The sequence below is a fragment of the Pan troglodytes genome, chromosome 9, assembly GCF_028858775.2.
Source record: "Pan troglodytes isolate AG18354 chromosome 9, NHGRI_mPanTro3-v2.0_pri, whole genome shotgun sequence".
NCBI lineage: Eukaryota > Metazoa > Chordata > Mammalia > Primates > Hominidae > Pan > Pan troglodytes.
This window is the reverse complement of record NC_072407.2, coordinates 114,012,143-114,026,992: the sequence shown is the minus strand read 5'-3', so window position 1 is coordinate 114,026,992 and position 14,850 is coordinate 114,012,143. Positions and strand designations below refer to the sequence as shown.

The window sequence follows — 14,850 nt, the reverse complement described above, 5'->3', positions numbered from 1 at the left end:
ACTTTATAAAGTCCATTCTATAGAAACAGATTTACCTTTTACTTGTGTAAGATCAATCCCTTTCTCTACTGCCAACTTCTTTGCAAGAGGGCTAACAAACACCCTTCCCTTTGGTCCAGCAGGAGTAGCTGGGCAGGGTGCTGAAGGTGTAGGAGCTAAAGGCTGGGGAGTTGGAGGAACAGCGGCCACCTTTTGAAAAAAAATTACAAATTGTTTTAATTCACCACTTCAAAGACTGGTCTGAAAGATTAAAAGTTTACATCTTATTAATAAATTAAAAACTATTTTAATTAAATATTAATAACTTTCATTTTTCCAAAGATCATAATGTACTTTTCTCCAGCTTAACCAACATAATGTAGTAATACGAACAGCGAGAACAATATACTTCTATATCAAAGACAGAACAGTTACCTTATTCCATAACAACATGAAGAAGCACAGAACTGAATATTGCCAATCAGTGTATAGTATTCTACAGCCTTTCTTCACTTTAATCTCTTACCACTTCTTTATTCACATTCTTTTACATCACCAACATGATTTTTATTTTTAATTATCCTAACTTCTTTTTTTTTTTTCTTTTTTTTTTTTGAGACAGAGTCTTGCTCTGTCACCCAGGCTGGAGTGCAGTGGCGCAAACTTGGCTCACTGCAACCTCCGCCTCCTGGGTTCAAGCAATTCTCCTGCCTCAGCCTCCCAAGTAGCTGGCATTAAAGGCACGCACCACCACGCCCAGCTAATTTTTTGTATTTTCAGTAGAGATGGGGTTTCACCATGTTGGCCAGGCTGGTCTTGAACTCCTGACCTCAAGCGATCCACCTGCCTCAGCCTCCCAAAGTGCTGGGATTACTGGCATGAGCCACCACACCCAGCCAGCTAATTTCAAAATATAAAATTATGCTGTAAGGCCCCATGTTGAAAAGTATCTTAAGAAATACGGCCAGGTGTGGTGGCTCACACCTGTAATCCCAGCACTTTGGGAGGCCGAGGTGGGTAGATCACCTGAGGTCAGGAGTTCGTGACCAGCCTGGCCAACACGGTGAAACCCCTTCTCTACTAAAAATAAAAAAATTAGCCGGGCATGGTGGCTGACACCTGTAATCCCAGCTACTCGGGAGGTCGAGGCAGGAGAATTGCTTGAACCCGGGAGGCATAGGCTGCAGTGAGCCAAGATCACGCCACTGCACGCCAGCCTGGGTGATGGAGCATGACTCCGTCTCAACAACAACAACAAAAGAAATCCAACAACAATGCTACTTGCCAGCTTCCCACAAATGTACAGTAGTCAGAAATCAACTTTTCTCTTATAGAAATGTTTACCTAGTTTAAACTCACATGATTCTAGCATCTGTGAGAATCACTGAAGCTTCACTGTCAGTGTTATCTCTGGTTGGAGTTAATACAAGTTCAGGTTATAGTTATATAGTGTATAAAGTATTTGGTGATATAATAAATTCTAGGCAAAACAAGTCATGTCAAGGTTCCACTGTATCACAAATATATGCTTGACCTACTAAGTCAATAACAAGAGGATTTCAAGTGACAGAGATTATTCAGTATATTTAATAATAAATGGGCAATGAAGTGAGCTATGATTGCACCACTGCACTCCAGCCTCAGCAACAGGGTGAGACCTTGTCTCTTAAAAAAAAAAAAAAAAAAAGGGTGGGGCAATGAAGCCTTACTTTCCACAAGCATGGTATCTATATCTAAAGCAGAAAGAGAACATGTCACTCAGCTTTGTTCTCAGCAGGACTCTAGATAGCAGGAAGAAAAAAGCTACAAGGCCCAAACTATCAACCATTAGGTGAACAGTGCAGTACAACAAACACTATAGGTCTCCACAAATGTTAATAAACTATCTCCCTCCTCAGTTATAGAATCTTGGAGGTGGAAGGAACCTAGGATATCATCTAATCAAAACTCCTTAATTTAGAGATGAACAAGGTAAGTGTTTCCTGAATTCTAGAAGCATACCTACCGGGGGTGGGGTAGGTGGTGGCGCTTGTGGTTTTAAATCTGTTACTTCGGTTGGCCTATAGTCAGCAAATGCTGATATATCTGCCTCTTTTTCTACAATGATACAGAGTGGGGTTCCTAGAGGGACATCTCTTGTGCCTTCAGGGACCAGGATTTTTGCCAGATAACCTTCTTCCTGTACTTCAAAACCTTAAATAGAAAGAAAAAACATTATGGGACTTAAGAGATTCCACTATCCCTCCAAATTCACAGCACAGTTTTAAGTAAAGTGATTTTTCTCATTCAAGCTAGCTATATAGCCTTTTTTGCAACCTATTTAACCTTCTGTGTCTTGGTTTCTTTACCTACAATACGGGGATAATAATAGCACCAATCTCACTGGATTGGTACTGGGATGTTATACATTTAAACAGATTAATATTTTTCAAGTTCTTAGAAATAATACAACCTGGTACAAAGTAAATGCCAAATAAAAATCTGTTCAATAAAACTATGAAAGATTACAGACAGTGGTTAGTTCTCAAAGTTATTAAAAAATCTCCAAGGACAGTCCCCATGCAGACTCACAGGACTCTAAGATGGTGTCAGCTATGCTGCTAAAGATAAGAACCACATACATGCCTAATTAAGGGAGCTACCAACCTAGATACTAATGTTGGATTTCAGCCCTAAAAGCATCTTTGGAACTTTTCAAAGAGGTTATACTTGATATTATACCAAGTATTTCAATGTAAAGAATTACAGCTTTACTGGGATTCCTATGGTGTTGACAACTTATATTTTATTCAACTACTGCCTTCCTTGCAAAGAACTCAAACATTTAGGACTGCAAAAGTAAAACTAAAAGAAGCCATTGGCTTTCTGTACTGTTGTGCCTCTCCTTGATGAACACATCTTTGATGAATCCTTCCATTTCCCAACTGAGAATACCCAATAAAAAATACGTTTAGGCTGGGCGCGGCGGCTCATGCCTGTAATCCCAGCACTTTGGGAGACCAAGGCGGGTGGATCACCTGAGGTCGGGAGTTCAAGACCAGCCTGACCAACGTGGAGAAACCCCGTCTCTACTAAAAATACAAAATTAGCCAGGCATGGTGGCGCATGCCTGTAATCCCAGCTACTCGGGAGGCTGAGGCAAGAAAATCACTTGAACCCAGGAGGTGGAGGTTGTGTTGAGCCGAGATTGTGCCATTGCATTGCACTCCAGCCTGGGCAACAAGAGCGAAACTCTGTCTCAAAAAATTAAAAAAACAAACAAACAAACAAACATACACACACACACACACACACACATATATATATACACACACATATATATATATATGTTTAAGGCTGGGCACGGTGGCTCACGCCTGTTATCCCAGCACTTTGGGAGGCCAAGGTAGGTGGATTACCTGAGGTCAGGAGTTCAAGACCAGCCTGGCCAACATGGTGAAACCCCATCTCTACTAAAAATACAAAAAATTAGCCAGGCATGGTGGCAGGCGCCTGTAATCCCAGCTACTTGGGCAGCTGAGGCAGGAGAATTGCTTGAACCCGGGAGGTGGAAATTGCAGTGAGCCAAGATCATGCCATTGCACTCCAGCCTGGGCGACAAAGCAAGACTCTATCTTAAAAAAAAAAAAAAAAAAAAAAAAGGCTGGGTGCGGTGGTGGCTCACGCCTGTAATCCCAGCACTTTGGGAGGCCAAGGCAGTCAGATCACGAGGTCAGGAGTTCAAGACCAGCCTGGCCAACATAGTGAAACCACATTTCTACTAAAAATACAAAAATTAGCCGGGCGTAGTGGCATGCACCTGTAGTCCCAGCTACTCAGGAGGCTCAGGCAGGAGAATCGCTTGAACCCAGGAGGCAGAGGTTGTGGTGGGCCGAGATCACGCCACTGCACTCCAGCCTGGACAACAGAGCCAGACTCTGTCTCAAAAAAAAAAAAAAAAGTGTTTAAAATGAAAAGGCTCCTGGGCCACAATAGACTTCAAAGTTCAACCAAGGTAACACTTCTCTAGTGACTAGTCTCTATAGTGACACTGGTATTCAAGTTAAATGGTGAAGCAGAACTACTGTTTCCAAAGTTTCTGTGTTTTTAAGAAACAGAATCCTTTCTTCAAATAAAATTTATGGGGAAGCACAAAATACAAAAAGATAGAAAAGAACTGCTCTGCTGGAAGTAAGGCAGGGAGGCAGGGCTGTAAGGTCCTGCTCTTTAATTCCCCCTTTGCCTCAAGGTGCCTTAAAGGAATGATGGGATTTGAAGAACACAATCTGAAAACAACCAAGGCAGAGGATGCCCAGTACCTCCCATTACATCTTTGGGAAAGGCTTCCCTTTGGTGGTGATTATGAAGCAGAGAGGCTGGGTGCGGTGGCTTATGCCTGTAATCCCAGCACTTTGGGAGGCCGAGGCAGGCAGATTACCTGAGGTTAAAGAGCTCGAGACCAGCCTGGCCAACATGGTGAAACTCCGTCTCTACTAAAAATGCAAAAAATTAGCCAGGCATGGTGGTGCATGCCTGTAGTCCCAGCTACTCGGGAGGCTGAGGCAGGAGAATTGCTTGAACCCAGGAGGCGGAGGCTGCAGTAAGCCAAGATCGCACCACTGTACTCAAGCCTGGGTGACAGAGCAAAACTCTGTCTCAAAAAAAAAAAAAAAAAAGGGGGGGTGCAGAGAGAAGAAATTCATAATACTACAAATCGCCATGGCTCACGCCTGTAATCCCAGCGCTTTGGGAGGCCAAGACAGGTGGATCACGAGGTCAGGAGATCGAGGCCATCCTGGCTAACACAGTGAAACCCCATCTCTACTAAAAATACAAAAAATTAGCCAGGCGTGGCAGCGGGCACCTGTAGTCCCAGCTACTCGGGAGGCTGAGGCAGGAGAATGGCGTGAACCCAGGAGGTGGAGCTTGCAGTGAGCTGAGACTGCGCCACTGCACTCCAGCCTGGGCAACGCAGCGAGACTCCGTCTCAAAAAAAAAAAAATAATAATAATAAATATATTATTGTCTATATGGGTTTTTTTAGCCTAAAAATGAATTAAGAAGGAGATATGTGGACATATGACATATCTGAACATATATATATTACACACATACATTCTATCAGTCATTCTCAAACTATGAAAACAATCTCAACCCTGGTTTCAGTTTTCCCTCAAAGTCATCTTAAATTCTTTGCTATTATCCTGCCATGGAAGTGATTTTCTCCTGTTTCTTCTTGACTTCCTTTGCCTAGTTTAGACAGCAGCAATTCTGATATAGCTTCTCAGTAACATAATAAGGCCAAGAAGCAAACTTGGGCCTAAAAATAATCTGTGAATTGACAGATTGATTGCCTTTGATTCAGTGAGCACAGGATGGAACTGACAAATCTGACTACGCATTATTTTTGTTATAAATTATGCTGGGCCAGGAACAGGGGCTCATGCTTGGAGTCCCAGCACTTTGGGAGGCCAAGGCAGGAGGATCGCTTGAGCCAGGAGTTCAAAACCAGCCTGGGCAATAAAGTGAGACCCCATCTCTACAAAAAATTTAAAAAATCAGCTAGGTGTGGTGGTTCAGGCCTGTAGTCCTACCTACTTGTGAGGCTAAAGCAGGAGGATCATTTGGGCATGAGCCCAGGAGTTCGAGGCTACAGTGAGCTATGATCTTGCCACCGCACTCCAGCCTGGGCAACAGATTAAGACCCTGTCTGAAAAATAAGCAAATAAACAAATAAATAAATAAAAACTAAAGAATACATATAACTAAATAAAAATAAAATATTCTGTCCCAGAAAATGAATCCTAAGAATTATAAAGTTTTCATATTATCACTCACTCATTATAGGAAAGAATGGCAATCCTCTTCCTCATTGGGAAACTCAGTGCCTCAACCATTAAGAGCTGAAGAAATCTCACCTATAGTGGCTTTGTCAGTTTCTATCTCTGCCAGTAAGTCTCCTTCACTTAGCTTCTCACCCACTTTTTTTTCCCATCTCTGAACTGTGCCCATGGTCATGGTGGGAGAGAGGGCAGGAAGAAGTACCTGCAGAAACAAACACATATTATTGCTTAATACCAGGAAGACTTCTACATAATAAGAGTCTGGCAGACTTATATAGTTTCATAGAATGATGGTGACTATGATAATTCAAATACTCATCACAGCAAAAGCTTCGCACCTCAATAGCTTCCCACCAGGTAAATCATCCTTCAAATCTCATACTCTGACCCATACTCTTATACTCTCACCCACACTCTAACACACACTCCAAGTTAAATGCAACAAGCACATGGGAAAGATTTCTTTCAGACAGTCAAAATTAATTTCTCAATATCTAAGTATGGAGCATCTTTTCATCTATTTTTATTTTTATTTTTATTTTGAGACAGAGTCTTGCTCTGTCCCCCAGGCTGGAGAGCAATGGCGCAATCTCGGCTCACTGCAACCTCCACCTCCTGGTTTCAAGTGATTCTCCTGCCTCAGCCTCCCGAGTAGCTGGATTACAGGCGGGTGCCATCATGCCCACTAATTTTTGTATTTTTGTAGAGATGGGGTTTTACCATGTTGGCCAGGCTGGTCTCTGAACGCCCGTCCTCAAGTAATCCGCCCGCCCTGGCCTCCCAAAGTGCTGGGATTACAGGCGTGAGCCACCGCGCCCAGACTTCATTTTTTTTTAACCAAGAAGTTTTTCATTTTCACAAAATGACCTTGGTCCAAACCATTCTGTTAAAATTTTACTGCGCTCTGTACTTAGCATCTACCTATTTTTTACCCACAGGAAACTGCATTTGTCCCAACCTTACCAGATATCTTTCCAAGATAAAAACGTAATATTAAGAACTGTTCTGTGCTCGCTTCAGCAACACATATACTAAAATTGGAACGATATAGAGATTAGCATGGCCCCTGAGCAAGGACAACAAATTCGTGAAGCATTCCATATTAAAAAAAAACAAAAACATTATTTGGTGACAATAGTTAATAACAATGTATTGTATTCTTGTAAATTCCTGACAGTAGATTTTTAAGTGGCCTAAAAGATAAGTCTATAAAGTAATGCATATATAAATTAGCTCAATCTAGCCATTCCACAATATATACATATTTCAAAACAACTTGTTGTATATAATATATGTACACAGAATTCTTACACAGAATTTTATTTGATAATTTTTTTTTTTTTTTTTGAGACGGAGTCTTACTCTGTTGCCCAGCCTGGAGTGCAGTGGCGTGATGATCATTCAAAAAAATAAAACAGGAGGCCAGGCACAGCTGTTCACATCTGTAATCCCAGCACTTTGGGAGGCCAAGGATCACTTGGGAGGGGCGGATCACTTGAGGCCAGGAGTTCAAGACCAGCCTGGCCATCATGGCGAAACCCCCTCCTCTGCTAAAAATACCAAAATTAGCTGGGCATGGTGACACCCACCTGTAGTCCCAGCTACTCAGGAGGCTGAGGCATGAGAATCGCAGAGGTTGCCGTGAGCCAAGATCGTGCCACTACACTCCAGCCATGGTGACAGAGCAAGACTGTCTCAAAAAAAAAAAAAAAAAACAGGAAAGACCAGCATGGTGGCTCATGCCTATAATCTCAGCATTTTGGTAGGCTGATGCAGGAGGATCACTTGAGCCCAGGAGTTCACGACCAGCCTGAGCAACATGATGTAACCTCATCTCTTAAAAAAAAAAAAAAAAAAAAATTAGCTGGGCATGGTGGCATGTGCCTGTAGTCACAGCGTCTTGGGAGGCTGAGGTGGGAAGATGGCTTGAGCCAGGAGGTCAAGGCTGCAGTGAGCTAAGATTGCACCACTGCACTCCAGCCTAGGTGAAGAGTGAGACCCTATCTCAAAAAATAAAATAGCTAGGTGTGGTGGTATGTGCATGTATTCCCAGCTAGTCGGGAGGCTGAGGCAGGAGAATCGCTTGAACCCAGGAGGCAGAGGTTGCAGTGAGCCGAAATCACGCCACTGCACTCCAGCCTAGGTGATGGGAGTGAGACCCTGTTTCAAAAAATAAATAAATAAAAATAAAAAACCAGGGGTAAAAAAAGCCCTGTTTTTATAATAGCCATTTCCACCCCAATAAAATCCAAACATCAGAATGCCTATCTAAATGTAAAATTGCTTTACTATTTATATGGCTTGTGTATCCACTGAATTTGGTTTCATTTGCTATCCTCTTTGTCTTCTGTATCTGATTAGCAACAGGATTATGCGGAGAGGAAAATAACTTCAATTGAAGATGTTTCCAGAGAGGGGAAAGTAAGACAAGCCTTAGAAAAAAAATTGTAAGTGCTTTTTTTGTGCAGAATTTGCCATCTTCATCTGCTTCTTAAGAAACAGTGAAGCCAATAATCTTTATACAGTATCTTAAAGAATACTATCAGAGATTCAGAATCCAATTCAGTATCTTAAAGAATAATTAAGGTAAAACCCTAACACATGCACACAAAGCTACAGACACAAAGTAGAGGAAAATTAAATCAGTCTTACATCATGAGATAGAATTTGCCGAACAGCATGTAATACATGTGTGAACTGAACACCTGGCAAAAAATCCTAAATGATTGTTACTAACAGACCACGGAGTAGAACATTATTTCCAAAGAAGAAAAAGATTCCTATACAAAAATTTCTACAAATAAACTAGATTAAGGAGAAATGCCAGTCAGAATTATTTAGAAAAGGACGGCTGGATTTTTATCCACTTTTAACATCTAAAGCACACAAATATACAGACGATAAACCTAATACCTAATAAACTGACTTAGTTTCTTAGAAACTGATTTAGTTAGCACAATCAACAGTGATTACATTCACTGCCTTCAACTTTGATGCAACACTATTACATATGTGTATCTTACACTTAACTTTTGTCAGTTTTCTCATTTATTAATACTATTGGACTACTTCACCCACTCTTGGAAAATAGATCACCTCATGTCAAAAGAACACCAACTGGGGACTTTCATTCAACAGACAGCACTTGACACCTATGATACAGCTTGGATGTTTGTCCCCTCCAAATCTCATGCTGAAATATGATCCCCCTGACTTCCGTTTCCGGGTCAGAGCCATGGTGGTGGCAACTTCAAGCCCTGCTAACCCCATGGTGTTCTTTGATGTCAGCAATGGCAGTCAGGAAGTTGGCCGCACAAAGATCGAGCTCTCTGCAGACGCTGTGCCTAAGACGACCGAGAACTTTGGGTAGTTCTGCACTAGAGAATTCAGAAAAGATGGGGTTCCAATAGGATACAAAGGAAGCACTTTCCACAGGGTTATAAAGGATTTCATGATTTAGGGTGGAGATTTTGTTAATGGAGATGGTACTGGAGTCGCCAGTATTTACCAGGAGACATTCGCAGATGAAAATTTTAAACTTAGACACTCAGCTCCAGGCCTGCTTTCCACGGCAAACAGCGGTCCCAGTACAAATGGCTGTCAGTTCTTTATCACCTGCTCTAAGTGTGATTGGCTGGATGGGAAGCATGTAATGTTTGGAAAAATCACTGATGGACTTCTAGTGATGAGAAAGATTCAGAATGTTCCCACAGGCCCCAACAATAAGCCCAAACTACTGTAGTGATCTCAAAGTGCGGGGAGATGTAGTCCAGACCAAGACTGAATTAGGCCTTCCCTTCTTCTTGGTGGTGTTCTTGAGTAAGATAATCTGGACTGGCCCCTGTGTTTGCTTCCCTGCCTGCTGCTGCCCCATTTGATCAAGAGACCCTGGAAGTACTGGAGATTCAGAATCCAAGACTGTGTAAACAAAGTTTTTTTGTATGTGGAAAAAAAAAAAAGAAATATGATCCCCAATGTTAGAGATGGGGTCTGGTGGCAGGTGTCTGGGTATTGGAGGAGGATCCCTCATGAATGGCTTGCTGCATGCCCCATGGTAATGAGTTAAGGGGAAATCTGATTGCTATAAAGAGCCTGGTACCCACTCCCCTCTGTCTCTTGTTCCCTCTCTCATGGGACACACCGCCCTTCCCCTTTCCCTTCCAACTTCCACCATGATTGTAAGCTTCCTGAGGCCACAAGAGAAACAGATGCTGGCGCCCTGCTTCTTGTACAGCCTGCAGAACCTTGAGCCAAATGAACCTTTTTTCTTTATAAATTACCCAGCCCTAGGTATTTCTTCATGCCAAAGTAAAACAGACTAACACAGCCTGCTATAAACTCTAATTATACAGGGAATAGATGTTAGTAAAAATCATCCTCAAAATCTGTAATGTAATGTTCTCGAATGAAAAGTGCCACGCATTACCCTGTGTACTACACTGAGGCTGAGAAAGGTTACAGGAACTGTTCAAGTTCTTATAACTGGAAATAACAACCAGGAAGAATAGTTGTCAATCTTCATGTTTAAACCTATATACTCCCAAATGACAAGACCTAACCACATTTAATGTCAGTTTCCAAGATGTAGTAGCCATCTATGAAAAAAAGTGAATAAGTAAGTAATCACCTAGAGCAAAAACTCAGAGGCTGAGCCTCACCTGCATGTGAGGGGGATATGAGCTACCAGGAGCCTGAGCAGAAGGTGTAGGTGGCGAAGCACTGGCAGCAGGGGTTGGTGCTGGGGCCGCCTGTGGGGTAGGTGCTGCTGAGGAATCCAATGTATAATTTTTAAAGGCCTCAATATCCTCAGGCCTAAGGAAGAGAAAGAATGCATAAATATAATGGGCAGATTCAGCTTTCACAAAAGTAGTCTTAAAAAATAGTCTTTAACTCCTAATTCTCAATTCTGGGTAAAATACTCCACCAAGCAATGAAGTTCCACAAATTATGAGTGCACTACTCACTTGCCAACTGTGATACAGATGATCGCTCCGATGGGAACATCCCTGGTACCTTCAGCAACAAGTATCTTTGCCATATAACACTCCTCCAGGCTCTCAAATCCAACAGTGGCTTTATCAGTTTCAACCTTTTAACACAAAAAGCAGCAGCTCAGGTTTGTACTGTCGGTATGTAACTTATTAGCTTGTGTCTAGAATTTTTTTTTTTTTTTTTTGAGACACAGAGTCTCACTCTGTCACCAAGGCTGGAGTGCAATGGTGCAATCTCGGCTCATTGCAACCTCCCCCTCCCAGGTTCAAGCGATTATCCTGCCTCAGCCTCCCGAGTAGCTGGGATTACAGGAACAGGCCGCCATGCCCGGCTGATTTTTATATTTTTAGCAGAGACGGGGTTTCACCATGTTGGCCAGCCTGGCCTTTGTGTCTAGAATTATACAGTTCATATGAAGATAAGGCCACTACGACAGATTTCAAAGAAGAAATTACTTTAGAAACGCCTTGGTTAAAATCAGTTTGGCCAGCTGCTGACAACTTATCCAACCAATCTTGTCTAACATCAAGTTGTGAAAAACACTTCAGTTTCTTAAACAAAGGGGTAGCTACACATCCAGAAAGTCAATGTTCAGTCAATTAGGCAAAGCCAGTCTCTTCGAACTCATCTCCGTTATTTTAAAACAACTTACCCTCTCCCTCTCCCTCTCCCTCTCCATCTCCCTCTCCCTCTCTTTCCACGGTCTCCCTCTGATGCCGGTCTCCCTCTGATGCCGAGCTGAAGCTGGACTATACTGCTGCCATCTCGGCTCACTGCAACCTCCCTGCCTGATTCTCCTGCCTCAGCCTGCCGAGTGCCTGCGATTGCAGGCGCGCGCCGCCACGCCTGACTGGTTTTCGTATTTTTTTGGTGGAGACGGGGTTTCGCTGTGTTGGCCGGGCTGGTCTCCAGCTTCTAACCGCGAGTGATCCGCCAGCCTCGGCCTCCCGAGGTGCCGGGATTGCAGACGGAGTCTGGTTCACTCAGTGCTCAATGGTGCCCAGGCTGGAGTGCAGTGGCGTGATCTCGGCTCGCTACAACCTCCACCTCCCAGCTGCCTGCCTTGGCCTCCCAAAGTGCCGAGATTGCAGCCTCTGCCCGGCCGCCACCCCGTCTGGAAAGTGAGGAGCGTCTCTGCCTGGCCGCCCATCGTCTGGGACGTGAGGAGCCCCTCTGCCTGGCTGCCCAGTCTGGAAAGTGAGGAGCGTCTCTGCCCGGCCGCCATCCCATCTAGGAAGTGAGGAGCGCCTCTGCCCAGCCGCCCATCCTCTGAGATGTGGGGAGCGCCTCTGCCCCGCCGCCCCGTCTGGGATGTGAGGAGCGCCTCTACCCGGCCGCGACCCCGTCTGGGAGGTGAGGAGCCTCTCTGCCCGGCTGCCCCATCTGAGAAGTGAGGAGACCCTCCGCCTGGCAACCGCCCCGTCTGAGAAGTGAGGAGCCCCTCCGCCCGGCAGCCACCCCGTCTGAGAAGTGAGGAACCCCTCTGCCCGGCAGCCACCCCGTCTGGGAAGTGAGGAGCGTCTCCGCCCGGCAGCCACCCCGTCCGGGAGGGAGGTGGGGGTCAGCCCCCGCCAGGCCAGCCGCCCCGTCCAGGAGGGAGGTGAGGGGGTCAGCCCCCCGCCCGGCCAGCCGCCCCGTCCGGGAGGGAGGTGGGGGGGGTCAGCCCCCCGCCCGGCCAGCCACCCCATCCGGGAGGGAAGTGGGGGGGTCAGCCCCCCACCCGGCCAGCCGCCCCGTCCGGGAGGGAGGTGGGGGGGTCAGCCCCCCACCCAGCCAGCCGCCCTGTCCGGGAGGGAGGTGGGGGGGGTCAGCCCCCCGCCTGGCCAGCCGCCCCATCCGGGAGGTGAAGGGCGCCTCTGCCCGGCCGCCCCTACTGGGAAGTGAGGAGCCCCTCTGCCCGGCCAGCCGCCCCATCCGAGAAGGAGGTGAGGGGGTCAGTCCCCCGCCCGGCCAGCCGCCCCGTCCGGGAGGTGAGGGGCGCCTCTGCCCGGCCGCCCCTACTGGGAAGTGAGGAGCCCCTCTGCCCGGCCACCACCCCGTCTGGGAGGTGTACCTAACAGCTCATTGAGAACGGGCCATGATGACAATGGCGGTTTTGTGGAATAGAAAGGGGGGAAAGGTGGGGAAAAGATTGAGAAATCGGATGGTTGCCGTGTCTGTGTAGAAAGAGGTAGACATGGGAGACTTTTCATTTTGTTCTGTACTAAGAAAAATTCTTATCCTGTTGATCTGTGACCTTACCCCCAACCCTGTGCTCTCTGAAACGTGTGCTGTGTCCACTCAGGGTTAAATGGATTAAGGGCGGTGCAAGATGTGCTTTGTTAAACAGATGTTTGAAGGCAGCATGCTCCTTAAGAGTCATCACCACTCCCTAATCTCAAGTACCCAGGGACACAAACACTGCGGAAGGCGGCAGGGTCCTCTGCCTAGGAAAACCAGAGACCTTTGTTCACTTGTTTATCTGCTGACCTTCCCTCCACTATTGTCCTATGACCCTGCCAAATCCCCCTCTGCGAGAAACACCCAAGAATGATCAACAACAACAACAAAAATAAACAAATAAATAAAACTTACCTCTGCAATTAGGTCACCTTCGTTGATTTTGTCCCCCTCTTTTTTTTCCCAACGGGCTATGGTGCCTGCCTGCATTGTGGGGGAAAGAGAAGGCAATGGAACCTGGAAAAGAAAAAGAAGAAACATTAAATTTTTTAAGGGCTACCTAACTCTCAGTCTGGCTTAAGATTTCATTCAATTCAATTTCATGCAAAGTGTATACAGTTCCATTGCACATTGGGAACTAGGGATGCCAAGGGAGTTCCTGTCCATGAGAAGTTAGTAATTTCCAGTGACAGGCTTTCTCCTCCACAGTCCTGTGGGTCTGACAAAGCATGAACCTCGGCAGATATTCTGCACACAGCCCCAGTCTTGAAGCTCTCCTTTCAATGAAATAGATCATGAGAGGGACACTAAGGAGCTACAGCAAAGCCAACTATTGGACAAAGGGCCAAAGCAGATACTGGGAATGGGTGGAGGATCAGTGAGGCCTCTCAAGGAGGATCTTGCAGGCATCCAGTCAGCTCTGAAGGACAACGGGGTCCCGAGAAGGGGGGTCTAGGGCTCACCTTCTGATGCGGGGGAAGACTGTAATAGCGGCGGCCGGGCGACCCCAAAAGCTGCAGCAGTAAGCGGTTCCGCGGCGTGGCCCCAGAACTGGGGGTCCAGCCGCACAGTGCCCGGACCCCGCCATACCCTGTAGTCACGCTGTTGCGACGAGCGGGAGCCGGGCCAGATCGCGAGGTCACTCGTGGAGTTGCGGGTACCTCCTGCAAGGCCGTCCACCGAGCCTCGAGTCCCGCCCATGGGGCTACATTCTGGGCCCGTCGCGCACATACGCGCCACATAGTGCCACCAACCCCCCACACCCCAAAACCAACGCCGTCTCCGGAGTGACCTCTCCAAGAGCAGCGGCGTTGCCGTCAGCCACACCGCACAGCCGCACGTTGTCGTAAAATGGTTCCCGCAGGTTTACTCCACCCGCTCCCCAGGCCAGAAATGCGCGGCACGCACGCTCTTTCTCTACGGAGCGGGGACGAGGGGCACTACGGGGCAGGAGTGTTCCAGAGGGGCCTGTGCGGGCGCAAGTTTGGGAGAAATAACAGACGGAAAGGGGTGGAAAGTGGTAGGGTTCTAGGGGAGGCATCCGAAAGGGTGAGACGGGGCCTAAGAGATGACAAGGGCACGACCGAGGGGGAGGGGCCTAAAAAGGCGCAGAGACGCGGGTTAATTGCGGCCGAGTGGCCTGAGAGTCTGGGCCGAGGGGCGTGGCCAAGCTTTCTGGAAAAGCTGGAAGTGAGCCCGGGAACTGGCTAGGGCAGTGGGAGCCTCAGGCCAAAGGGCGGGGGTCTTGGAGTGCTGGGGTGGTGAAGGAGCCAGGAATCGCCCGCGAGGGAATCGAGGAGTCCGGCGTGGTGACTTCTGCTTCTGCGCATCCGAAGGGGGATGGACTGGGCCGCGCCCCGCGCAGGCTGTACTGGTTGCAAAGATTTCGTTTCAGGTT

The 14,850-nt window shown here is 46.6% G+C and overlaps 1 protein-coding gene and 2 pseudogenes across 3 annotated transcripts in view; 2 read left to right on the top strand and 1 right to left on the bottom strand.

Moving 5' to 3' along the window:
* Positions 1 to 14,804, bottom strand: part of DLAT (dihydrolipoamide S-acetyltransferase) — a 38,529-nt gene extending 23,725 nt beyond the window's left edge. The window contains exons 1-7 of one of the 3 annotated variants that reach the window (XM_016921981.3): positions 13,916 to 14,804; positions 13,368 to 13,469; positions 10,766 to 10,890; positions 10,460 to 10,613; positions 5,877 to 6,003; positions 1,985 to 2,172; positions 36 to 189 (exon numbers count right to left, since the gene is read on the bottom strand). In XM_016921981.3, the coding sequence (XP_016777470.1) occupies positions 36 to 189; positions 1,985 to 2,172; positions 5,877 to 6,003; positions 10,460 to 10,613; positions 10,766 to 10,890; positions 13,368 to 13,469; positions 13,916 to 14,194 (1,129 nt within the window). In that variant the 5' untranslated portion in view covers positions 14,195 to 14,804. The remainder of the gene's footprint in view (positions 1 to 35; positions 190 to 1,984; positions 2,173 to 5,876; positions 6,004 to 10,459; positions 10,614 to 10,765; positions 10,891 to 13,367; positions 13,470 to 13,915) is intronic. The other 2 variants (XM_054661633.2, XM_054661634.2) reach the window with 2 other exon arrangements.
* LOC112204851 (U6 spliceosomal RNA) lies at positions 6,809 to 6,908 on the top strand (annotated as a pseudogene).
* On the top strand, positions 8,877 to 9,691 carry LOC107967215 (peptidyl-prolyl cis-trans isomerase H-like; annotated as a pseudogene).
* Positions 14,805 to 14,850: the final 46 nt, after the last annotated feature.